The following is a 26,356-nucleotide window of genomic DNA, read 5'->3' as shown; positions in this document are numbered from 1 at the left end:
ACCTGTCGTATGATTAGGGGTCTAAAATGTTGGTGTTCCTTATGCCTTTATTTTGATAGAATTAGTTGAATAATAACCTAAAAATAAAAACTACTTTATGATAATTATAGGAATTTACTAAAGTTTTAAATTACATTAGATTTTGGTATCTAAAGAATGGTTTATTACAATCGAAATAGAAAAGATGTTACCCTGAGGGTTCAAGTCAAGAGGCGCAACCTCGAGATTGTATACAGGGTGGTTCTTAAACAGATCGACAAAATTTTATCACAGCTTCCCAGCTCTGTACGGTTTTTACGTTTATGTCTTTTAAAGGGGTAGAACTCCCTTGATCCATGTCACTTACGGCGCTTATGAAGTGTTGCAATGATCAAGATAATTTTCATAAAATTAATACCATGGTTTCCATTCCACTATCTGTGCTAATACTACTCGTATTTACGAATATATCAGTGGCGTACGCTTTACCTCGACATACCATAATGAATTTTATTTAGAAAACGGTTAGACAAAGAATTTTTTACTATTTCGTCCAGCATGTACTCATTTGATACTACTAGGGATAAAATTTTGTCGGTCTATTTAAGAATCATCCTGTATAGCTACCAGGTTTGTATACTACTTTATTCAAAATCACATTTTGTTTAAATAATGACTTTTCCGAGAACATATCTGTTTTTTGTCAAAGTTGATGTATTGATGTAGGTAGTTGTTATGCAATAGTACATTACAAACGAGGTGGTAAATATGGCATTACCTCGAGTGCCTATGTATACCATCGAAAGGCGACAGCTTCGAGATACGATAAAGCACAAGGGGTAATGAATTGAATACTAATTTAGTAAAATATTCTGCATAACTTGACAATTTGAAAGAAAAAGTTTCCGGGATTTCTGTAATCTTAACGTTCGCATACCTGCATATTACCATCCAAGGGATAAAATAATATTACTGTCCATGGGATTTAATGATGTGTTTCTCAACCTTTAAAAGGTTAGTAATCGGCATATTACATGATTGTGAATAAAAAAATATTTGATCTGTACATTTACGGTGTTTTTAGATAAGGCGTGGCTATGACTGATATTTTTCAAGTCGTATACAGTGTTTAAACAATTTTTTTGTCACTATTATAAAAGCAGGGCCCTGTTCCATCAAAGTTTTGTACAACTTTGCAGTTTGCGCTTTTCACTTTGCACGAGACTTTGCATAAATTTCAAACTGCAAAGTTAATGTGTTTTACCAATCTTAAATCATTTTTGCAGATTTTTGTAAAACAAAATATTTTTGCAAAGTATATTGTACAAAGTGAGCAAAATATACTATTGTGAACGCTAAAGTGTTTCGCAAAGTTCATAGCGCAGAGTGTAAAGTTGCAAAATCGTTGGTGAAATAGGGCATGAGTTACTATTTAAATTAAGATCATTTTATAGGTCATTTTTGAGGTTCAAATATTGTCCGTATTTATGGAATAGCGTGTAGATAAAATTACAAAATTTGGTACAGCTGAAGTTACCTTTTAGTAACAGAATCTTAAATTTTATAGTTTATCGTAGAAAAGAAGTCTTCTGCGTTTTTTCGATGCAATTTACGGTTTTTGAGTAAAGTCAGTTTAAATTTATGCTACAGATTCTTCATTTAAAGTTTAAAATTAAATTTATAATTAAAATTTACATTTTTTTATTCGATCGACTGCTGCTGTGGCGATGAAAAAACAATAATGGCAATTTCACAATTTTCTCATAGTAGTGAAGTTTTTTACGTAGTAAACAAGAAATACTATAACAATTCGTAACAATGAAAACTGAGCACTCTGTTTACAGTATGTCCCCGGATTGGGTTTACAAGAGGAAAACTATTTTTATCTGCAAACGTCACAAAAGTGACCACTTTTATGACTAAATGACACAGGTAAAAGTTTTACTTTTCAGACATGGAGTAAAAACACTGTTTTTACGCCTAGGCGTTTTCACTTTTACTTGACATTTACTTTTGCATTTATCACTGTTGCCTCTTTCGCTTTTTCAGCATTTTCTGGAGAGGTACAAGGTAGATTATCAGCATTCGACATTTTGCACTATAAACTACACCATTTATTCACAAGTTAAATCAATCAGTACTTTCGAAATCTCAACACAAATTCCGAAACTGACGCGTGACGTTTGTTATGATTTTATTACAAAGCGTCCTGATTATTGAGGTGATTTACTTAATTATTGGTGTGTTGCTCTTTTCTCTCCATCTGAATCGTTTGCGGATAAAATAGTATATGTTATTTGGAGTAAAAGTGAGTTTATGTGGCTCAGCTGAATCCATTTGCCTGACTCCGTTCGGCAAAATGAACGTTCAGCTTCGTCACATAAACAATCACTTTTACTCCTAATAACATAATCTACTATTATCTTTAATTTTACGCCAAAACTGCAAAGGAAAAACATGTTTTGCTTCACCTGAAACGAGCAAATCTGTAATTAAAACTTCATTATTCAATCTGATTCAGTGAATAGAAAAGTTTTGGATTTAATAATTTTCGTATCACATTGACGGTTTTATTTATTTGAGAAATATATGTCACTTTGACAATTAGTTTATTAACTGAATAATCATTGTTCTTGTTAAAAATGACTTTGTTTCTTTGAGTTGCCATTTATTAAAATTATGTTCTTCACAAACATTTTTGTTATTTAACATTCTTCAACTCATTTGTCAAAGTGAGATCATTGTTAAAAAAATAAAACCGCCAATGTGATGGAATTTAAAAAGCAAAGAAAATTTATTTCAAGTCCAAAATCAAGAGAAAAATTAACTTTTCTTCCTACTGAGTTAGAATAATAAAGTTTTAATTACAGATTTGCTAGTTTCAGTTAACTCAAAAAATGTTTTTCCTTTGTAGTTTTGGCGTAACATCAAAGATATTTTTTCTTTCTCTTGCAAACGTAATCCAGGGACCTACTGTATAAATATGCATAAGTAATACTTACATATAAAGTTATTTTGAATCAAGGGGTTTATCTCTAGTTATAACGCAAACACTTTGCAATTAAGGGGTGGTAAACAATCAAATAATAGAGCTTGGGGTGTGTTGTGGACTTAACGATTTCAGTGCGGCTTTCAATGTATCGAGCGATCAAGATAATTTGTAATCGAATCATCCTTAGATCCGAAAACGTATGTGTGTAAAATGTCAAGTAAAATGACAAGTCGAAAAGGTAAAATGGCATGACCAAAAAAGGTGATGATTATAATAACTAAATACAAGGTGATTCACGAGGAATAATGAACCTGACAAAATTCTCGATGCAACAACCATTACTTTTCGCAAGTTATTTTGCGACAACTGTAATGTTGGTTGCATCGAGAATTTGGTCAGGCTCATTATTCCTCGTGAATCACCCTGTATATAATTTACCTTCAAAAAGGAACGGCCCTACTCGTATTATTATACGTCGGCAACTAATTTCAGCCTATTTTACCGTATTACTTTACGACTTGTCATTTTATTTGACGTTTCCCGTGAAGTAAATTTTTCATCGTATTTGCCGCCAAGGTCCGTATTTCTAGAGGCTTCCATTGCAAAACGTCTCCGACATCTTCGAATTTCACTTTTACGAATACAATAATGACGTTTCAAATTAATTTATTTCATGGCTATCTAGCCACCGCGCAATCTTGTTAACTGCCGCAAAATTCTCTACATAACGCAAATTTATTTTTTTTTTGTTTAAAAAAAGTGCAAAGTAGAAAAAATACTGTACAATATCTTGTTTATAAGGTATTTTGTAGCACGTACGGCTTTAGGACAAGACGAGCTCAGCGAGGAGTGTCATAAAGGAGTAAGTGCGACAAAATGCCTTATAAAAAATGCTTCTTATAAAACTCGTATCATAATATACTATTTTCTGCTTGGTGTCTCTAAGAACAACTGTATGCATTTCAATTTCATAAAGACGCTTATTATGAAACGCAACTTTTTACTAGCAAAAGTTGGTTACTTAACCCGTATCATAAAGAATTGACAAACTAACACAGGCTGAGTCGCATACCGGGTGTCTCAGGCAGGTTTGGATATAGGAAATTAACATGGCATGGGAAATTAGTTTTTATTTTTTTCCGGCTGCAGGAGTAACAAACATTAAAATCTGATTAATGGAGCTTGAGCTCGAAAAGGACAATCTTATCGACATTTTTGTCGATTCTCCAATTAACTCCATTTCGGCGAAAACGGTTCTTGAAAAATTGAAATTTGAATTTGCCTTGTTAGCTTTACCAAGAAACGAACTAGCAAGTCAAATTGTGACAAATTCTCCTTTGGCAACAATGACTTGATAAGTTCGTTTCTTAGCAGGGCTAACCCGGCAGATTCAAATTTAGATTTTTCGACGGTCATTTTTGCCCATATGGAGTTAATTGGAGAATCGACAAAAATATCGATAAGATAGCCCTCTTCAAGCACTACAAACTCCATAAGTCAGATTTTGATTTCTGTTACTCTTGCAGCCGGAAAAAAATATAATAGTATATTAAAGTACAAGTTGCAATTGCAAGCACAAATTTGAAATTCGGAAACGAGCCGCGAAGCGGCGAGTTGAGGAACAAATGAGTGCTTGAAGAACCTTCTGCAACAAGTGCTTTGCTATGTTTTTTCCTATATCCAAGCCTGCCTGGGACACCCGGTATAATAAAAACCTACAGTTTGATATTTTTCAAAATTATAAACATAGATATCTGCGATAGCTTAAACAGTTTCTATAGCTTTGCGTCCTGCGGTGTATGTTTGACGATACAGATTTAGCCACAGCATTTTTGTGGCATTCTCCATATATCAAGGTTATGTTAGTTTTTTGTCGTTTGAGTACATTTCGAATTCAAGGGGAAAAAAGTGGAATTGATGACACTGTCAAATTTAATGTTTAATGTGGATATAGGAAATTAAAATAGGAAATTAGTTTGTATTTTTTTCCGGCTGCAGGAGTAATAGAAATGATGGTGGACCTTACAGTGCTCGAAAAGGGTTACTTATCAACATTTTTGTTGATCCTCTAATTAACTCCATTTGGGCGAAGACGGCCCTCGAAAAATCTAAATTTGAATTTGTCGGGTTAGTGTTAGTAAGAAACCAACTAATCAGGTCATTGTTGCCAACAAAGCATTTCACAATTCGTTCACATGACTTATCATTCTAATAATGTAAGCAAATTTTACTTTGGCTTGAAAGGGATTTCCATTCAATTATTCAATTATTGAAGTGTTTCATTAGAAAATTAACATTTATTTTCCAAAAACATTCAGAAAACACAATCATTGCAAGGGCTTTTAGCTACAAATTTTCTGTTGGCAACAATGACTTGATAGTCCGTTTCTTTGTATCGCTAACGCGGCAAATTCAAATTTCGATTTTTTGAGTGTCGTTTTCGTCCAAATGGAGTTAATACGAGAATCGACAAAAATGTCGATAAAATAGCCCTTTTCGAGTACTTACTACAAGTTCTATCAATCAGATTTTGATTTCTGTTACTCCTGCAGCCGGAAAAAATAAAAACTAATTTCCCATGTTAATTTCCTATATCCCAGCCTGCCTGGGACACCCGGTATGTGACTCATCTTTTATAACCTTAAAATTGTAATGGTTTGTTTATCAGTGTTTAGGGTCATTTTTTCTAGTTCCAGTGGGGTGCACTTTCGTCGTCTTGTATTTTTTAAAACTCCAGTGTTTAGCGGCAACAAGTTATCCGTTCTGTTAAACTAAAGTATACAAGGTGATTCTTTTAGGGCCTATATTAGAAACTTTTTAACTTCTAATGCAGATAGAAATTTGAAATTTTGTACACAACTCAAATCGACCAGTCTAAGTTCAATTAAATTATTTTCAAAATGGCCGAACTTCCGGAACTACGAGAAATTGGCGCCAACTTTGAAATTTTAAATGGTACCCACTTATTTTTATTGCATTTTTGAATTCTCCACTTCAAACCGTTTGCGATAAGTGAATAATTTTTCCTGCATTTGATAACCAAATGTTCGAAGAGTTTCCTAAAGTTTTCAAAATTGTCAACTGTTAAATTGCAAAGCTTATATGAATTTTTGAAAATGCTATTTAACAAACAGCTACAACTCAGTTTTTTCAAATAAAAGGACCGTATTTTCTCAACGGCAATCGAAAGTACATCGAGTTGTAGAAGGACTTTTATCAACATGTCCTATACCCATCTCTTACAGTTTCTGAAATAATCACGAAAAACGTGTTTTTGTTTTTTATTTTTATAGTCAATCACATAGGCTTTGGAAAATGATCAATACGTATTAAAGATTTATTAGTCTACACAACACCCATCCGGAATTACGAAGAATTGGGGCCAGGATTGTATTGTATTTTTCCAAAGCCTAATGGGCCAATTTCAAGTTGAGTTACAACCGGCGCAAATCTGAGTTGACCATAGATGAATACTTATATAGGGTCTATAGATGGCGTACTCATGTACAACCTTTTGAACTCGTATTCAGCAGCGCCTCTGTAGTTTGGACGCTGAACTATAGAGCAAAATGTGCCTTTTTGAAATGGTAAAAATAATGTTAATTGAGTATTTAGTACAGGGAGATAAGTGCTACTGGCATCTTATTAGAGATTAAACAAAGAAAATATAAGTTTATTTTTTTAAAGTGATTTATTAAAGATATTGAATCAAATTAGTTAACATAGGTGGTTTCATACTTATATGGATTATATTAGAACAATTATGTTCGAGAAGGAAGCATAAACAGTCTGAGTTGTTGAGTTCTTGTCACAAAAGGGTGTCGGCCGGAACAAATCTTCATATTTTTCCCATCAATGTCCATATTTTCATCAACAAAATTCACAAATTGTTAGTAAAACTTCCTTTACTTGTATACACAGCCACACATCTGTACACAATAACTGAATAAAAATCTAAAAATCATAACTACACATAAGCACTTTGAACGATGTCACCGTCAAAATTTATTTTTTTCTATCAGAGGTGTCACAACCAACCGCTAAAATTTTAAAATTTTGATGCGAGCGCCTCTGGTGTTTGGACGCTAAATTAAATAGATAGACTGAATTCACTAATCTAAGAAACCATAGCATGGAGTTGACATAGCAACGACGCAGTGTCAAGATGCGACCGTCGTTTCCTAATTTCAAGTTAAATTTTGCGCGCTATATTACAACCTCTCGCTGCGACACCTTTTTAGCAGGTGCAGCGATTTGCGACCCCATGTGACCTGTCAAATTTTAAGTAAAAATGGCGGTCGCGCACAAGCTTTCGCCAACGATTTGCTTGAAAATTCGAGTAAAAGTGAAAATAGTGGTAACGAAGAACAACCCGTGATACTATTCTCGACATTCCGGAGACGCTACTTTTTCAACAAACTCGTCTTGATACAATCGTTTTTAGTTATGTAGTGGAGATCATTTCGCCGGCTTTGTTGAAAAACCCCAAAAAGGGGCATCATTCTCGTTTGACCCCCACAAATTGTATGTGGCTCTGCAATTTTATGCCACTGGAACATATGTACTAGTGGATGATAGGCAGCAGCAGTCGCATTTCCCAAAGTGCAACGTCGAAAACCATCCACGAAGTGAGGACAGTTTTTGTCGAGGTAGCCCCCCAATTTATTCGTTTTCCAACGGCAGCAAAATATCCCGCTGTAAAACAAGCATTTTATGCTTTGGGAATGAGGCGACATGTTGGGGGTTTTCCAAATGTTCTGGGTGCAACACCCATGTGAATGAATACAAAACCTATCACCGATACTTCAGAGCAATACCGAAATCGTCATTTTTTTCACCAATGTACAGCTGGTGGTAAGTTCTAATTTGAAATATAATGTTTTTACAGCATTTCCTGGTTCAAATTGCGATTCATTCATCTGGAGGAACTCATCTGTACGAGATGGAATTCTGCAGAAAATTTCCCGAAGGGGTGGCTTGTGGGCGACTCAGGTTATCCACAAGAACCATGGCTAATGATATCATTTTATCAAAAGTAAATTAAGCAAAGTTATTTCAAAATTTTCCTATTTCTTAACATTTATTTTCAAACAATTTAAAAAAATACATTTTTTTAATTAATAACTCCTCTTCTCTTTCTAATTCTGGTTTCCGGAGGTTTATTAGTTCATGCACCTCGTTTCTAAATCTTCGAAATTCCACCACCAGCTGCCCCAGAAGTACATTTGCTTCTAATTCGGTATTTTCTTTTTTATTTCAGCCAAAGTGGCAGACTTTTTTGTGTGCCGTTTTTTTCTCTGGACTTGGAGGGCTGAAGTCTCCGCAGTGGTGGCGATACACGAGGTGGTGTCGAAGCACGACTTGTCGAAGGCAGGGAAAGGAATGGAAGAGCAGCACCAGATGAAGCAGTTTTGGCTGCAAATTCATCTGTTGTAGGAATTGGATCGTGGAAGTGTGTAATGCGGATAAATTTGGCTCATTAAATATATTGTAAATTGTGGAAAAATATATTTGTAATAATAAGTAAAAAATGTATTAATAAATATTGCTATAAATTGAAATTTATGATGTTTTCTTCTTCTTATACTAACCAACTTTGCAGAATGTGTTGATTCCTGGTGCCAGGCCCTGTCACGATGAAATTGTGTTAGTGAAACCCCTTTTAATGGTCCAAACAAAATTTCGGCGATTAAAATTTCGATTTCTGCCGGTGTAAAATTTTTCGTCCGGGATTTTTTAATCGTTCTGTAAAACAGCGATAATTAGTTTTTTTCATTAGTATTTTTATCATAATTGATTAGTTAATTAAATTTTTCATAACTAAAAATACTTACAGTTAATTTTCCATTGCACAAACCCACACAAACCAAATGAAAAGTCAATTCAAAATTTGACGTTTCGAAAGTCACGTGACCAGCGCAAAATTTTGCATCGTGGACGCAGTTTGCTACCACGTAGCGACGTAGCAATTTATTAACTTGAAATCGGTCGCATCTCGCGGTCGCAGAGAGGGTGCAAATCACCCGCGCATCGTTGCGCTGCGACTATGATTTGCAACGGTCGTATCTCAGAACTTGAAATTGGCCCGTAAGTGATTAACTATAAAAATAAAAACAATAACATGTTTTTTGTGATTATTTCAAAAATTGTAAGAGATAGGTATAGGACATGTTGATAATAGTCCTTCTACAAATTGATGTACCTTGGATTGCCGTTGAGAAAATAAAGTAATTTCATTTGAAAAAACTGAGTTATAGCTGTTTGTTAATGGTCATTTTCAAAAAATCATACTAGTCTTGCAATTTGTCAGTCGACAATTTTGAAAATTCTAGAAAACTTTTCGAACCTTTGGTTATCGAATGCAGAAAAAAATATTCACTTATCGCAAAGAGTTCAAGAGCTGTGATGTTTTGAATGAACCCCTGAAAGTGAAAATTTTGACCAAAAAATTGACATATGTCAAAAACTATGACAAATAAGTACTAACAACTAGGTACATTTTACTTAGTTTAAAGAGGAGAATTCAAAAATGCAATAAAAATAAGTGGGTACCATTTAAAATTTCAAAGTTGGCGTCAATTTCTCGTAGTTCCGGAAGTTCAGCCATTTTGAAAATAATTTAATTTAACTTAGACTGATCGATTTGGGTTGTGTACAAAATTTCAAATTTCTATCTGCATTAGAAGTTAAAAACACTTATTTTTATTGCATTTTTGAATTCTCCTCTTTAAACTAAGTAAAATGTACCTAGTTGTTAATACTTAACTATCATAGTTTTTGACATATGTCAATTTTTTGGTCAAAATTTTCACTTGCAGGGTTTCATTCAAAACATCACAGCTCTTGAACCCTTTGAGATAAGTGAATATTTTTTGTTGCATTCGAAAACCAAAGGTTCGAAAAGTTTTCTAGAATTTTCAAAATTGTTGACTGTCAAATTGCAAGGCTAGTATGATTTTTTGAAAATGATCATTAACAAACAGCTTTAACTCAGTTTTTTCAAATGAAATGACTCTATTTTCTCAACGGCAATCAAAACTACATCAATTTGTAGAAGGACTTTTATCAACATGTCCTATATCTATCTCTTATAGTTTTTGAAATAATCACAAAAAACATGTTAATGTATTTATTTTTATAGTTAATCACGTAGGCTTTGGAAAAATACAATAAGATATACTTATAATTAATACAGATGTTCGATATCATTTTCAAACAGTCCAAAACTCGATGGTGAACTGATTTGAGTAGCTTCCATTAGTTTATTTGGTTGAAGATTATTAAATGCCGCCTCAATTCTTTGTAATTCCGGATGGGTGTTGTGTAGACTAATAAATCTTTAATTCGTTTTGATCATTTTCCAAAGGCTACGTGATTTACTATAAAAATAAAAAACAAAACCACGTTTTTCGTGATTATTTCAGAAACTGTAAGAGTTGGATATAGGACATGTTGATAAAAGTCCTTCTAGAAATCGATGTACTTTCGATTGCCGTTGAGAAAATGGGGTCATTTTATTTGAAAAAACTGAGTTATAGCTGTTTCTTAAATATCATTTTCAAAAAATCATATAAGCTTTGCAATTTGACAGTTGACAATTTTGAAAATTTTAGGAAACTCTTCGAACCTTTGGTTATCAAATGCAAGAAAAATTATTTACTTATTGCAAACGGTTCAAGAGCTGTGATGTTTTTAATAAACCTCTGTAAATGAAAATTTTGAGCAAAAAATTGACATATGTCAAAAACTATGACAGATAAGTACTAATAACTAGGTACATTTTACTCAGTTTGAAGAGGAGAATTCAAAAATGCAATAAAAATAATTGGTTACCATTTAAAATTTCAAAGTTGGCGCCAATTTCTCGTAGTTCCGGAAGTTCAGCCATTTTGAAAATAATTTAGTTGAACTCAGACTGGTTGATTTGGGTTGTATACAAAATTTCAAATTTCTATCTGCATTAGAAGTTAAAAAGTTTCTAATATAGGCCCTAAAAGAATCACCTTGTACACCCGGGGAAAAAACTATTCACCAGTCTAACTTGGCGCTCACGCTGCGCTTTGTTGCAATAGTGTTTCAAACTAACTAGTTGAGGAGCAGGTATAATATGTTGAAAAACCCTTATTTAGGAAGTTGGTCTGGACTGGAGGACACGTTTCTTAAAAACTGTGTTATGGAAAATTGCTTCAATGAGTATAACCCCGGATTGAGTTTACAAGAGGATTTTTTTTTTGATTATACGCCAAAACTGCAAAGGAAAAACATTTCTTGCAATATCTGAAACGAGCAAATCTGTAATTAAAACTTTATTATTCTAACTTAATAGAAAAAAAGTTCATTTTTCTCTTGATTTTGGACTTTTTTTTTGAATTATTTTTCTCAGCGCTTTAAATCCCATCACATTAACGGTTTTACTTTTTTAATAACAATGTGACTGCCAAATGAGTTTACGCAAGTTAAATAACAAAAATGTTCAAGAAAAATATAATTTTAATAAATGGCAATTCTAAAAAACAGCTTTAAGATAAAAAAATACAAAGTTATTTTTAACAAAAACAATTATTATTCAATTAATTAATTAATTTTCAAAGTGACATCGTTGTCAAAAAATTAAATCGCCAATGTAATGAGATTTAAAAAACAGAGAAAAATTATTATTATTATATATATTATTATATATTATATATCGAGCGCTCAAGATAATTTGTAATCGAGTCTAAAAACGTAGTCTGTAAAATGTCAAGTAAAATGACAAGTCGAAAAAAAAATGACAAGTCGAAAATGGATCAAAAAGGTGATGATTATAATAACCAAATTTATAATTTACCTTTCAGGTAAAGCAGAGCAGTGTTGGCATAAAATTAAAAAAAAAATTTTTTCTTCTTGTAAAATTAAATTTACCACTGTTTTTTTGCTTTGTTTAAAGGTAAAAAAAGATAAATAGAAAAAACGAAAGAAACTAGTTATTTATTAATAAAATTAAATGTAAATCACAAAAATACAATGTTCTAATAATTAATGTAGTAGTCTTCGGCGTCAATGCATTCCTGCAATCTGCGTGGCATGGAATTGACTAAGATTTCACACAAATTTGTTCGCCTTATTTGCCCCCAAACTTTATTTACATTATCTGTCAATTCATGAAGATTACGGGGTCGCACCCCATTATYACTSTTAAAAATATTTTCATGMGATGATTAATTAATAATTTGTCGCAATATTTATTTAAYTTGSTTAATCATTATTAAACARCAATTGCTTTCATGTTCATCATTCTTGCGTAAACTCATTTGGCAAAGTCACATCGTTATTAAAAAAGTAAAACCGCCAATGTGATGGGATTTAAAACGCTGAGAAAAATAATTAACAAAAAATAAGTCCAAAATCAAGAGAAAAATGAACTTTTTTTCTATTAAGTTAGAATAATAAAGTTTTAATTACAGATTTGCTCGTTTCAGATATTGCAAGAAATGTTTTTCCTTTGCAGTTTTGGCGTATAATCAAAGATAAAAAAAATTTCTCTTGTAAACTCAATCCGGGGACATATTCATTGAAGCAATTTTCCATAACACAGTTTTCAAGAAACGTGTGTCCTCCAGTCCATACCAATTTCCTAAATAAGGGTTTTTCAATAAATATATTATACCTGCTCCTCAACTAGTTAGTTTGAAACACTATTGCAACAAAGCGCAGCGTGAGCGCCAAGTTAGACTGGTGAATAGTTTTTTCCCCGGGTGTACAACAGTAACCTTTTACTAACAACCTAACAGACTACTTTTACTACTACTTTTATGTAAAAATCGAATACGGAGCAGGTCTTGGGTTTGAAACTGACGTATCAACGGTATCAATCGATAGGTTAGGCGCCACGACGCTGCCATGAGGAAGCGCAGTGCCATTAGAAGCGTCGTCTCGCAGCTGTTTCATGAACTGTTTGCCTGAAAATCTAATAACTGCGTTCCTCTCTTTCTCGTTCTCTCTGTGACCCACGTTTATACACGGTTTAATGTTGCCTGTTTGTTTTAGTCGCTTTGAAGATACGATATCTGCATTCATGTTTGAGAATATACTTTCCTTGAAATACCGCGGCTTGTGACCTCCGCTTTTTTACTTCTTCGATTACAAGCAAAATGTATCTTATTAAAATCGCATTCCTATTTTTTTTTGTCTATTAAATACGACATGACACGGTACATCAATACCCAAATAATATATTATGATATTAGGATTAAAAGTGATAGTTTATGTGGCGAATCTGAACGTTTATTTTGCTGAACGGGAGTTAGGCGAAAAAACAGTGTTTTTACCCTATGTCTGAAAGGTTAAACTTTTACCTGGGTCATTTAGTCATAAAAGCGTCATTTTTCTGACGTTTGCAGATAAAATACTAATAACAATATACAGGGTAGTTTCGAAATTGTTGGCAAAATTTTAGAGTATGTTATTTCACGATTCATGAATAAACTTTTTTTTTATTTTGAAACTATTAACTTGTCTCTAAGCACCTAAAAGCGGGCACAATTTGGATGGGGATTTTTTTTATAATCATTCATAACATACGGAATCACATGGAACCCATAATAACTGCAAATTAGGTGATCTCGAGAGAGATCTATTTGAGAGCAAAACGCAATCCAAAATACTGTAGTGTTCGTCCTCCATGTTCATGACAAACATTACAATACAATAAAACGTTGTATGTAGCACGGACATAATTACAAAAAGTTAAGTTGTCTGTGAGAATGTATTTTGGGTTGCGTCTAAAAATCGGTCAGGGTCTTTATTACAAGTGACTCAATTTTTATAGTGGCAACTATAATAATTCTCAAACAACAAACGTCGACGTAAAAACTGTAAGTAAATAAATTTGTACGTTGGGCAGACCCAAGATGTCAATGAAATGAAATATGACTTAAATGGTAAATAGGTAATCGATAAATAATACTACAGGCGAAATGGCCATTTCTCAACCTGAACCGTCATATTACACATCAACTAGTAAGGAAGTGACCACTTCCTACCCTGAACTGCATATTTCATATCAATTGTTAATTAAAGTTGAAATGTCATACTTTTACATTCAAGGTAATGTGATTATTGCTATCACATACGCGGAATTGGGTTAGTGTGTATGAACAAAATCTGCTTTTTTAACGGAAATGTCAAACATTCTTAACTTTGGCACACTAGCAAACTCATGATTTTATGGTAATTTAAAAAAAGGGAGTTGGTGCTCGTTTTTCGAGTTCCACCATGGGGATCTCAGTTGTTATAAGAGTTACGAGGTCGATTTAATTAAGACAAAGTTGCGCATTTTTTATGCTGAACAATTATCTTAAGGAAAAGATCTCATTTTTAGTTTGTGAATTATTAAAAAAAAAAACGGAAGTTTGTACTTTTCGTTGTTTTGTACAAACACCCGTTATAGGCATTCTTTTTTTTAAGTTTTTGTAGCAAATATCATTATTGTTACAAAATTTCTAGTGACAAAAACAAATAACAAACATTTGTGGCTATGGACATAATAGTCTAAGAGCCTGCAGTCGCCAGACCTTCGTCGTTTTATAAAAGTTGAAAATTTGTCAGCGCATACTACCAACACAGGTAGGAACGATGGGCAAGTATGAAGTTTGGGGCATCGTGGCTTTGGGAGATAACAGGTAGCAAAGAAGTAAAAAATATTAACTTAAAATTATCAAATAAAAAAGGGTAATTTCTTTATATTTTCTTCGGAATAATATTAGAAATCACCTCATCCATTGCCAGACAGTATCGTGGCAACCCTTAAACTTTAATAAGTAGTAACTGTACTTACGTTATAGCATAAAAGCTGAATTTTATAGATGTTACTTGGATAACCATTAGAAGATGTTTTCTCAGCAGCCAGACAGTTTCGACAGTTCTAAGTGCTGTTTATAGAATAAAGTTGATTCAGTTTTGACAAAGTGTCATCATTGGAAGCCTACAGCTACCCTGTATGTTTGTCTGGCCGAGGGTTAGAACTGACAAAACTGTCTGGCTACAGAGAAAACATCTTCTAATAGTTACCAAAGTAACGTGTCTAAAATTAAATTTAGCTTTTACACTATAACGTAAGTACAGTTACAATTTATTAAAGTTTAAGGCAGGAAATACACAGAGATACTTCATGAAGCATGCTTCTTGAAGCAACATTTAGAACGCATGTAATCAAATGTGGCGCTTTACACAGGAGCAAGTACCATCGTGTAAGGTAGAGTACCAACTCGACGAGTGTTTGAAATTTGGAATTTCACTCGACGATTCATGAAGTCGGTCAAAATATGTACAGTTTCCAGAGTTTTCGTCTCCGCAATTGTCAAGTGTCGCGAATCTGATATCATTTTTAGTGTCTTACCGTCACGTAGCTCATTTGTAATTTCATTTTTAGTTAAACCGACACAGAACACACAAAAAAACAGTAATGATTGGAAATACTTGTGTGACTGACTTGGATCTGTCACTCGATGTCACTTTATTTTACTCGATGTCTATGTATCCGTATTGGCCGTATCGTCGTCTGCGTTAATTGTCAGTAATAAAAGTCTGGGCCAAGATGTCTATAAGATATGGTGTAATAACTCGCCGCCATTTTGTAATCAAATTTGGGCGTAAATTGGGAAATTCTTTTAAAATATACTAGATGACGCTACTGTAGGCGAGGGACTGTCAGTTTGAAGTTTTTCTTTGACAGGTTCCAAATACAAAATTGAAGTACTCTTTGTCTACGGATACCGAAAGATTAAAGTATGTAGTTCTTCGTATCTTTGTCCAAATCATAGAACAATTCAAATTTGAAGACTCTTAAATTACTTTGAATTACTTATATTAAATATGGTAGAAGAAAACTAGATATCAAATGACGGAGAAGTAATGTTAACACGGTACGGTAATTTTATAATGTTTTGGTCTTTTTAGTTGAACATCAGATGTGATTGCGTTAACGATCTTACAGTCTCCAAGCTTTCTATAAGGTCATCTAACCTCTAACGCCCCCTAGACCGGCGCAAAATACTATTACTACATGTTTATTGTAGAACTGTGAGGATAGGACGAAAACCGACTTTAGGGATTGAGTAATGCCAGTGGAATTTCTATACAAAAAAGAATTTTATATGCATGTTTTCATGTTTCATTTTGATAATAAATTTATTGAGTGTTGTTCTGGATTGTCTTCACAACCCCTTATTGTGAGACGAATCTTGGCACTAAATGTAGTTTCCACCTTCCTTTTAAGCTGTTCTGTTTTACGAAATAATTCCCAATCCAAAGCAACCATTACGTGAGTCATTTTCACTGCAAAATTTAGCATTTCTATTCCCAAAAATATTCTTCCATAAACATAGATTTCCCAAATCTGGGAAAAATTCAGGGGTACCTGGACCTACGAAGTTACTTGATACCCCCAATGGATTCAATAAATTAACATTTTTCAACTTATTTTCTTACAAATGGAAGCTTTTTTATTTATTTCACTTTGCTTTAAAATGTTGATAGGACTGTCAACGTAACTGACAGTCCTTCGCCTACCGTGGCGCCATCTGCCCGAATTAATTTTAACACTTTACTTACTCCTGATTTTGACCGCGTTTTTATAGGTTATAAGTTAATGTACCATAGCTTGAATGTATCTTGGTCTGGGCAATGCCAAAAAATGGCCGTTGGGGGAGCGACGAGTCTGCAGTCTAATGGAATCTGTATATTTTGGTTTGAAACCTTGATAAATTTTTGTATACAAAAATTTACTTTTGTGTTTTATGGGTGGTATAATAATTTTTTGTTGATTGTAATTTTTTCTAAGAACTAGACCAAAAACATCAAAAATTAAAATATAATTTTATTTATTTAAAAAATAAAGATTTACATTTGGGTTAGATAGTTATTTTTATTCTTTTCTTTACAAATTTACAAGAACATTAACACATTACAATAACTCTTTATTATTTCTTCAAAACTTTGAATAAAAAACACTAGGATTAATTATATTTTCTACTATTTTTCTATTTGGACCTTGGTTTTCAGCTCTGTTTGTCCTAACATTTTAAAAAGTGCAACATTTGATTTATGATTGTCACTTACCAATTTCAAGATTTTGAAGCCACATTCATGTACCTGTTTTATTACATTTATGCTCATATTAAAAAACTGTTCAGTCGAAAGTGTTTTATGAAAAAAGTATCYAACGGGAATAGTGTATTTGGTAGACAATCCATGAATAACGAAGCACAACAGTTTATTGGCTAAAATGGGCTTTTTTCCTATTATTTCGTTCTCAGTATTTGCAATGCCGTAAAATGTATTTTCTGTTCGATTATACTCCATTTTTTCTTTAATGGCCATGTCATCTATAATAAGAGAATATATTTTTAACGTCTTTTAAATTATTGCCTTCAGCAGTTATTCTGTTTTTATTTAAATTAGTCAAGGCTGGATCCCCTTGAGAATTTCCCATATATCTGTCTAAAGTTCTTCTGGATGGAGCTTTTAAAAAATGACTTGCAAATTCATAATCTTTTGAAGAAATGTACCTCCAGGCAGTACAATGACGTACTGTAACTTCAGACCATCTTGGCTTTTTTAGGGAATAATTATAAATTTGATCAAGTAAAAACACAGCCCTTGGTCCTAAGTCATTTGCATCTGACTCAATTTTCACTACACAATGTTGACCTTTACTGTAATTGTCAATTTTTTCCTGCATTCTCTTTAGTTTTTCAAGTTTATTTTCATACAGCTTATTCAACTTTTGAAATCTTACATTTACTTCCTGTAACTTTTTTTCTAAATTTTGAATTTTATCTAGTAAGACAAATTTTTCTGCCGAACTTATTGCATCTGAAACATTTTTTAAATCAAAATCATGAGTATCACCTACTTTTAAATCGCTTTGTTGATCAAAATCAAATCGAAATGGATTTGAAATCGTATAATTTTTGTCAAATGACTCTGGAGATTGGAGACACGGTACAGGCGTTTCTAACGGCTTACATTCTGAATTAATGGAAGTGGTGTAAATTACCTGAAAACGAGTAATTTTTTATAATTCAAGAGCAAGGATGGAACTGTAACAATTTTTTGTTTTTATAATAGCTCGTTATTTCAAAGTGTTTTCCACAAATCACGGAATTTGGGGGTATATTGCCGATGGTACCAAGTATTCTCTTAAGCCATTCGTTTTTTTGATTTCTACTTTTTGGAAATTGATGTAAAATAACACCCTCTTTCTCTGCTTGCCCACAGTTTGGAACACAGCAAGTTCGGATACTTGGCATTTTAAAAATTATAATGTAACGTCTGAAAGATATTGATACTGCGCTTCTTAAGCTGAAAAAATGTATTAGTTGTGTGACAGATCAATATTTTATTAAACGTGTCAACAATTGTGACATTTAATTTCCTGCAAATTTTCAAATTTCACAAATTACAGTTTCTTTTGGAGGGTAACGCGGGCGTCATCTACCGGAATTTACGATTTTGACAAGTTCACGATTTTGGCCTATTGCCCAGACTTTATTTACTGTCAATCAACGCAGACGACGGGCCGTATCATCAAGAGTAAAATCGATGAGAAACGATCGATGTTACTTGATCGTCCACGATCGACGTTCTGTGTTTTTTGTTTATTTAATGATACTGATCATGCTATGGTTTCTTAGAATTGTGAATTCAGTCTATCTATTTAATTTAGCGTCCAAACACCAGAGGCGTTCGCATCAAAATTTTAAAATTTTAGCGGTTGGCTGTGACACCTCTGATAGAAAAAATTAAATTTTGACGGTGACATCGTTCAAAGTGCTTATGTGTAGTTATGATTTTTAGATTTTTATTCAGTTATTGTGTACAGATGTGTGGCTGTGTGTACAAGTAAAGGAAGTTTTACTAACAATTTGTAAATTTTGTTGATGAAAATGTGGACATTGATGGGAAAAATATGAAGATTTGTTCCGGCCGACACCCTTTTCTGACAAGAACTCAACAACTCAGACTGTTTATGCTTCCTTCTCGAACATAATTGTTCTAATATAATCCATATAAGTATGACACCACCTATGTAAACTAATTTGATTCAATATCTTTAATAAATCACTTTAAAAAAATAATCTTATATTTTCTTTGTTTAATCTCTAATAAGATGCCAGTAGCACTTATTTCCCTGTACTAAATACTCAATTAACATTATTTTTACCATTTCAAAAAGGCACATTTTGCTCTATAGTTCAGCGTCCAAACTACAGAGGCGCTGCTGAATACGAGTTCAAAAGGTTGTACATGAGTACGCCATCTATAGACCCTATATATGTATTCATATATGCTACTGCCTAAGGGTGTATGACAAGGGGTTGCCACGATATTAAGTGTCTGGCAATGGATGAGGTGTTTTCTAATATTGTTCCGAAGAAAATATAAAAAAATTCAATAAATTTAAGTTGGTATTTTTTACTTCTTTGCTACCTGTTATCTCCCAAAGCCACGATGACTCAAACTTTATATTTGCCCATGGTTCCTTCCTGTGTTGGTAGCATGCGCTGACAAATTTTCAACTTTTATAAAATGACGGAAGTCTGGCGACCCCGGGCTCTTGCTCTATAAGCTACTAAGTGAAAATTTTGAGCAGGTATTTAAGGCACCTTGAAAATTTGTCTATTACCTACTTCTTCTACGATACCTGAATAAAAAAAAATGAAATTTGAGGATATGAAAATTACAAAACGTCTCAAAAAATTTTTTTTAATTATTTTAAAAATTTGAGGGTCGCTAAACTTTCGCAACCTTTCGGCCAGGGTTCACTTCGTATTCAGCTATCGTAGAAGAAGTAATAGACAAATTTATAAGATGTCTTAAATACCTGCTTAAGATTTTCACTCAGCTCTTAGACTATACGACCAATTTTTGTCATCAAAATTTGGACTTGATGATTTCCTTTTCTTTAGAATATTAAGAAAGAAGTCTAAAAATTAAAGTAAAACTTTTCTCGAGTATTAGGATTTTTATAGGGTTTGAATTACGATTGTTTTTTTGATGATATAGAGGATATAAATATTAGCCTCAAAACAGTTTTCTCCATTAAAAATGAAATTACAAATGATTTACGTGACGGTGAGACAGATTTTTTACGTACGTTATTAGCTCTGCGTTACTTTAATTGCATTTGTTAAAGTGAGATAAATAACGTGACCGATCTTACTCAAATACGTATCGAGAGAGTAACAAGGCTCTTCACAAATGTTGAAAAGATATAACGTTTATACAGGGTGCGCCAGAACTCGCGCTTCAGAGAAAATGTCAAATGCCGGCGGCAATAGGTTGCCAAAAAGTGCAGCCGAAGAAGTAATTTTTGCTTGCATAAGAAAGTTATTCGACTCTTAAATCCACCAATCCCAGAAGGGCACCTCAAGGTGTGATTGTAAAATTATATCCGTTGCTAGGTTACGAAAATAATACCAATTTGCCCAGAATTTTCATTAAATAGCTGGTCTACTGGAATTTTTAGTTTGACATTTATTAATTTGTGGGTGACATTACCTGCTAGTTTGCAGTATTTTTTTCGCATAAGACGTTGTACACGAGTATAATGAGGCAGAATCGTTAATTATTATCAACAATTATCAAAAATTATTTTGAAACATCCTGGAAATTCCTGATGAACCGACTTCTTCACAGGTATTGTTCCTTCTCAACTTTTTCTTCGATCTGATACAGATTAACAAACCGATAAATGAATTTTAGAGCTTGAAAACTAGTGCGTTATCTTTATGAAACAAAGAAGCAAGTGAGAGTGAGACCAGAAAAACATGAAGAAGTACGCAAGTTTCTTTATTTACTTTAATACAAAATTAACAGAAAAATGTACTTTTTAGAAAGGCAGTCACGTTATGGTGAAATTAGTTGATATTATTGACAAACCACATGATTCCTCGAAAGACCAGCCCACAAATTCACCGAAAAGAGTTGCTGAAATGCCCTCGGAATTAAAACATTTGGATTTTACTTTCCAGCAGCAAAAATACTCATTTTTCGTACTAAACACAAACACCGCAAACATTCTTCTGGATTTTTTAATGAAAAAGCAGCCAGGAGGTTATAGTAAGCTCATGTGAGTGTAAGAATTTACAAAATTTTGGAGGTTAGAATTTCTCTACTGGGCAAAAATGCCTAAATACGAGAGTAAAACTACAATTTTAATATTAAAATTAGTAACCTGTTTTATTTAAACACAATTTCTTATAAAAAGTACATCTTTCTGTTAATTTTGCATTAAAGTAGATAAAGAAACTTGCGTACTTCTTCATGTTTTTCTGGTCTCATTCTCACTTGCTTCTTTGTTTCATAAAGATAACGCACTAGTTTTCAAGCTTTAAAATTCATTTATCGGTTTGTTAATCTGTATCAGATCGAAGAAAAAGTTGAGAAGGAACAATACCTGTGAAGAAGCGGTTCATCAGGAATTTCCAGGATGTTTCAAAATAATTTTTGATAATTGTTGATAATAATTAACGATTCTGTCCCATTATACTCGTGTACAACCTCTTATGCGAGAAAAATACTGCAAACTAGCAAGCAGGTAATGTCACCCACAAATTAATAAATGTCAAACGCAAAATTACAGTAGACCAGCTATTTTTTAAAATTCTGGGCAAATTGGTATTATTTTCGTAACTATAATTTTTTAATCACACCCTGAGGTGCCCTTCTGGGATTGGTGGATTTAAGAGTCTAATAACTTTCTTATGCAAGCAAAAATTACTTCTTCGGATGCACTTTTTGGCGACCTATTGCCCCCGGCATTTGACATTTTTCTCTGGGGCGCGAGTTCTGGCGCACCCGGTATAAGAACGTTTCCAAATGTTGAAAAGATATAACTATGTGGTAAGCCTTTTGAATTACATATTAATTGATCCACGTACTTTGTGTATGATTGTGATTTTTGTTGGCATACTTTGATTATTATTAAATTCAATTGTCACAGTTTTGTTATTCACTTTTAAGAGGAGACTGTATAGCAGAACCTGAAACAACTTTATCTAACAAATTAGAACAATTACGAACAACTCATTGTTGCCAATAAGTTTTTGTCACAATTATTAACAGTCATTCGGTATTTCAATATGATGGCGAAGTCGCTTAATGTATATTGGAATGGTGTTCTCTTTTTTAATATATGTTTTCATTTCAGGTGAGTTGTTGGAACGTTAGCGCGAGCGAGCTAGTCACTGGGCCGCCCGCCCGGCATTAAGATAAGGTAAAGTCTTGAATTTATTAAACCTAAATTTCACCAATTTTCTTAAATGGGCGATTAAATTGTACGTAATTTGTTTCACGCCGGTCTCCGTTGTATTAAAACTCCTTCGGAAATTCTGAACAATTTCTCGATACTGAGCTGGCTTAGATACGAGAAAATGCTCGAAGTGGAGACCAACTTTGGCTCCGATGTTACGTTTCTGAAATTTTATGTTCAATTGTATTTCTTGCCGCTGCGACGCTATCCTCGTAATGTGGACCTCCACCACGCTTTTTAATCTACGCTTTAATTTCAACACCCCATTTTCGGTTGTATCTAAAAAGTAGTCTTGCATTAATGAAGTCGTAAAAATGTTCAGAATCGTTTTCTACGCCTATCGTTCTCTTCGTGTTTTCTCAACTTGATGTGGTTATGATACGAACGGACCACTTCCTCCCATTCCAAATTTCGAATTTTCTCGGTCGTTTCAACTCCTTGTAAGACCATTTACTCGGTATTTCGTTGTTGCCTCCTCCACATTGCGATATTAAATTTATACATTAAGCTTATAATTTCACAACTTTGGAATTGGAAGACCTAATTTGCTATGATATTAATCCAAATTAGTTCGATGCAATTATTTCAGTAATGCACTCTTGCCTGTTACACAAGCTTACGTCTAGGGCTGTTAGTTAGCTCAAGGAAAAGATATTTTTCTGTCATAAATTTCTAATTATTTTCGACTGCGATAACCGCATTAAATTTTTTTGTGTACATAAGACTGGTGTTTTTTTAGTGTTCAACTTTAAACAAGAAGCTATACCTACGAGGGGCACTAGAAAAGTAATCTACCTAGTCATGAAAAAGACAAATGAAACGCACAAGCATGATTTACACAAATAGTGCCATGTATTCTAACATTACCTGCAAAATTTGAGTTAATTGTGTTAATTAGTTTCAAACTTATAAAGGGAATTGTTAGGAAAAATGAGTAACTCAAAATTTGGAGTCCCATAAAATTTTTGACAATATAGGGCCATTAACCAAAAGCAATCCGTGAGAGAATGAATGCTGTCCATAAGGACCCGTACACCATCACATTACACAATAAAATTTTATCCAAAACAGATAAGATGGGGACGAGAATCCGTCGAAGACGATCCCCGAAGTAAAAGTGTTTTTTCGGGACATCAAGGACATCCTTCTCATTGAATGTATGCCAAAAAAGACAACAATAAATGCGGACATCTATACACACACGTTGAAAATTTAGGTAAAGCAATTTACCAGAAAAGACTCATTTTTTCTAATTGAGAAGTGTTTGTGCTGCATGACAATGCGACTGGTGCATAAGACTGCCAAATTAAGCCAATTTTACAGCTTCGTTAAGACAGACCATTCTCTCTATAGTCCGGACTTGGTTTCAAGTGTCCCTCGTATTTAGGATTAAAAAAAATGGGTATTAAGTATAGCTTTCTTTGTTTTTTTTTAGAAAAGTCATTTGAGGCCGTTGAAAACTAAGACACTTTGACAAATTAAAAATTTTGTCGTGAAGTTAGGAATAGGTCATTTAAGTAATACGAATCAGTGTCGAAGAGTAGAAAACTTTGCTTCAAAAGAATGAACTTAAGAGCAGGGGGCGAAACTTGTGCTGCTGGATAAATTTAAATCAATAATAAAGATACATTAGTGCTCCTTTCTTCAATGTAACTTATAAAATCAAGCAATAGCTATTCAAAAATATTTAAAATAAAAGAGAAATTTAAATTATTAATAAATTTTGAACAGCTTGGACGTTTTTGAGCTCTATTATGAGGATCTTAGTTATATAAGAGATACGAGGTCGGTTAAATTAGAACAAAGTTGCGCATTTTTATGCTGAACAATAATCTGAAAGAAAATTTAATGTGTCATTTTTAGTTTTTGGATTATTGGAAAAAAAACGAAAGAAAATTTGTAATTGTAATTTTCGTTTTTATTTTCTCAAAGAAAACTAAAAAACCTATACGTTTTTAACTTGGTCGTTCTTAAGGCACTTTTTTACAAAGAATCTAAATCTGTCATCGTATTTTTCAAGGCGCTCTTGATATCGTAGTTACAACCACTCAACTTTGGATTTTCTAATGAACGCCATATTTGATTTATGCATTTTTGAAAAGTCTTTTTGATTCTGATTACATCGATGTATCCCACAATATGATCAAATTTTACATGCTGATTAAAATTAAGAAAAGGCGTTTTTGTAAAGAGTACTTTGGAAAAAATGCCACCAATTTTAATTAACAAACAACATTTTAAAGCTGGTGCATTCGAGCATCTTTTATAACTTTGTGTGTTTTGTTTGTTTTGTTTTGCGAAGTATAGATTCTAGTTTATCAAGTTGTTTCTATTTCAAAACCTTTGTTTTTAAGTAGGTAAGCTTGACGGAAATGTGACTTCCAGATCCAAATTTAATTGAACTGCCAAAATTAAGCTTGTTAATTAAAATTGGTGGCATTTTTTCTAAAGCACTCTTTGCAAAAACGTGTTTTCTTAATTTTAATCAGGATGTAAAATTTAATCATATCGTGTGATACATTATTGTAATCAGGAACAAAAAAAGCTTTTCAAAAATACATAAATCAAATATGGCGTCCATAAGAAATACAAAGTTGAGTGTTGTAACTCTGATATCAAGAGCGCATTGGAAAATACGATGACAGATTTAGATTCCTTGTAAAAAGTATATTAAGAACGTCCAAGTTTAAAATGTCTTTTAGTTTTGCTTGAAAAAATTAAAACGAAAATACAAATTTCCGTTTTTTTTTTCAATAATTTAAAAACTAAAATTTTTTATTTTTTATTTTCAGATTATTGTTCAGCATAAAAATGTGCAACTTTGCCCTAATTTAACCGACCTCGTATCTCTTACAATAACTAAGATTCCCATGGTGGAGCTCGAAAAACGAACACCCTGTATATCTCTATTTTTGTAAAGTAATGGCAGTTCCTATATTTGCTTTCTTTCTGTAATGGTTGCGATCAATCGTAAACAAATCATTGGCATACACATTTAGTTGCTGACTTTCGAATAAAATACTGAAATAGTAAGACGAACATAACAATAAAATTTGTAATTACGTCATTGAAAAGAGACATTTGCGTTGCTTTAAAAACAATGTATGCAGCAATCCTTCTATTCATTTTCATTAAAGAAATTCTTTCCCTTTTCTTTGCTTGTGGAGAATTACCAACTCCATCTCGATTCTCTCACCTCAGACAGTTTCTAGTTCGCAATGGAAACCCAAGGGAAATTTGTGCCAGTTCGGAAAAAATGGAATTGGCCTGTTTTCTAACGGCAAAAGGGGAAAAATGTGTATTGTTTTTATATTAACACTCTTAACTGAATGAGCAAAAGTGTCCAAGAAAATTATATTCATTCATTTGCATTTTTTTAGGTACAAACAAACATTAAAAAGTAGGAGTATAATGAGGTTTCAGTACGACCTCTTTTTGGGGTTATTTGGGCGTTATGATAAGTCAATGAAGGTTGCTTTTTAAACAGTGACAATATTTATAAATATTTATTAATTTATTTGTTTATATGTATAATAAAATATGTATACATGTGCGCCAGAACTCGCGCCTCAGAGAAAAATTTTAAGTAAGATATGATACCAGGAGCATGAAAAAAATGTTCAAAAAATTCTATCTGTAAAAAAATTTTGACATTTATTTTTTGACATTTCACATTTTTTATGTCCATTTAATGATACTGATGATCTTGTATGTTTTTTTTTTACGATTATTTAATAAAAGTACAATAATTTTGCCAATAAAAGCCACAGATAAGATTATACAGAGATACAATTTAGGATACAGCTTCCTTGTTTCCTCTTCTAATAGCCTGTAGCAAAAAAACTTGGGAAATTATTTTTCCAACAAAAATAAATAGAGTCAAAGAGTATCTTACCTTATATGGCATTTTTCTCTGGTGCGCGAGTTCTGGCACAGCCTGTATACAGCTTAATAATAAGGGGAAATGTCAAAAAAACTAGAGTTTATTTTTTTAATTTTTCTATGGTGCAACCGTGTTTTTAGGTTATAATATTTTGATGCCATGACAGTTAAAAAATAAATAGGTTATATTTGAATAAATTATATTTTCG

General features: G+C 32.9%; 1 protein-coding gene across 3 annotated transcripts in view; it reads left to right on the top strand.

Moving 5' to 3' along the window:
• LOC123012934 (protein muscleblind-like) overlaps positions 1 to 26,356 on the top strand; it is a 108,859-nt gene that overhangs the window by 64,351 nt on the left and 18,152 nt on the right. For 2 of the 3 annotated variants that reach the window (XM_044411175.1, XM_044411177.1), the window contains exons 3-4: positions 7,860 to 8,006; positions 8,232 to 8,522. The exons of the other annotated variant lie outside the window; for it this stretch is intronic. In XM_044411175.1, coding sequence (XP_044267110.1) covers positions 7,860 to 8,006; positions 8,232 to 8,375 — 291 coding nt within the window. In that variant the 3' untranslated portion in view covers positions 8,376 to 8,522. Of the gene's footprint in view, positions 1 to 7,859; positions 8,007 to 8,231; positions 8,523 to 26,356 lie in introns of those variants that run through there. 3 annotated transcript variants of the gene reach the window in all.

Source organism: Tribolium madens, unplaced genomic scaffold, assembly GCF_015345945.1.
Source record: "Tribolium madens isolate multiple individuals breed KSU strain unplaced genomic scaffold, Tmad_KSU_1.1 Scaffold_96;HRSCAF=242;Tcas5.2_LG5, whole genome shotgun sequence".
NCBI classification, from domain to species: Eukaryota; Metazoa; Arthropoda; class Insecta; order Coleoptera; family Tenebrionidae; genus Tribolium; species Tribolium madens.
This window is presented reverse-complemented; position numbering and strand designations above follow the sequence as displayed.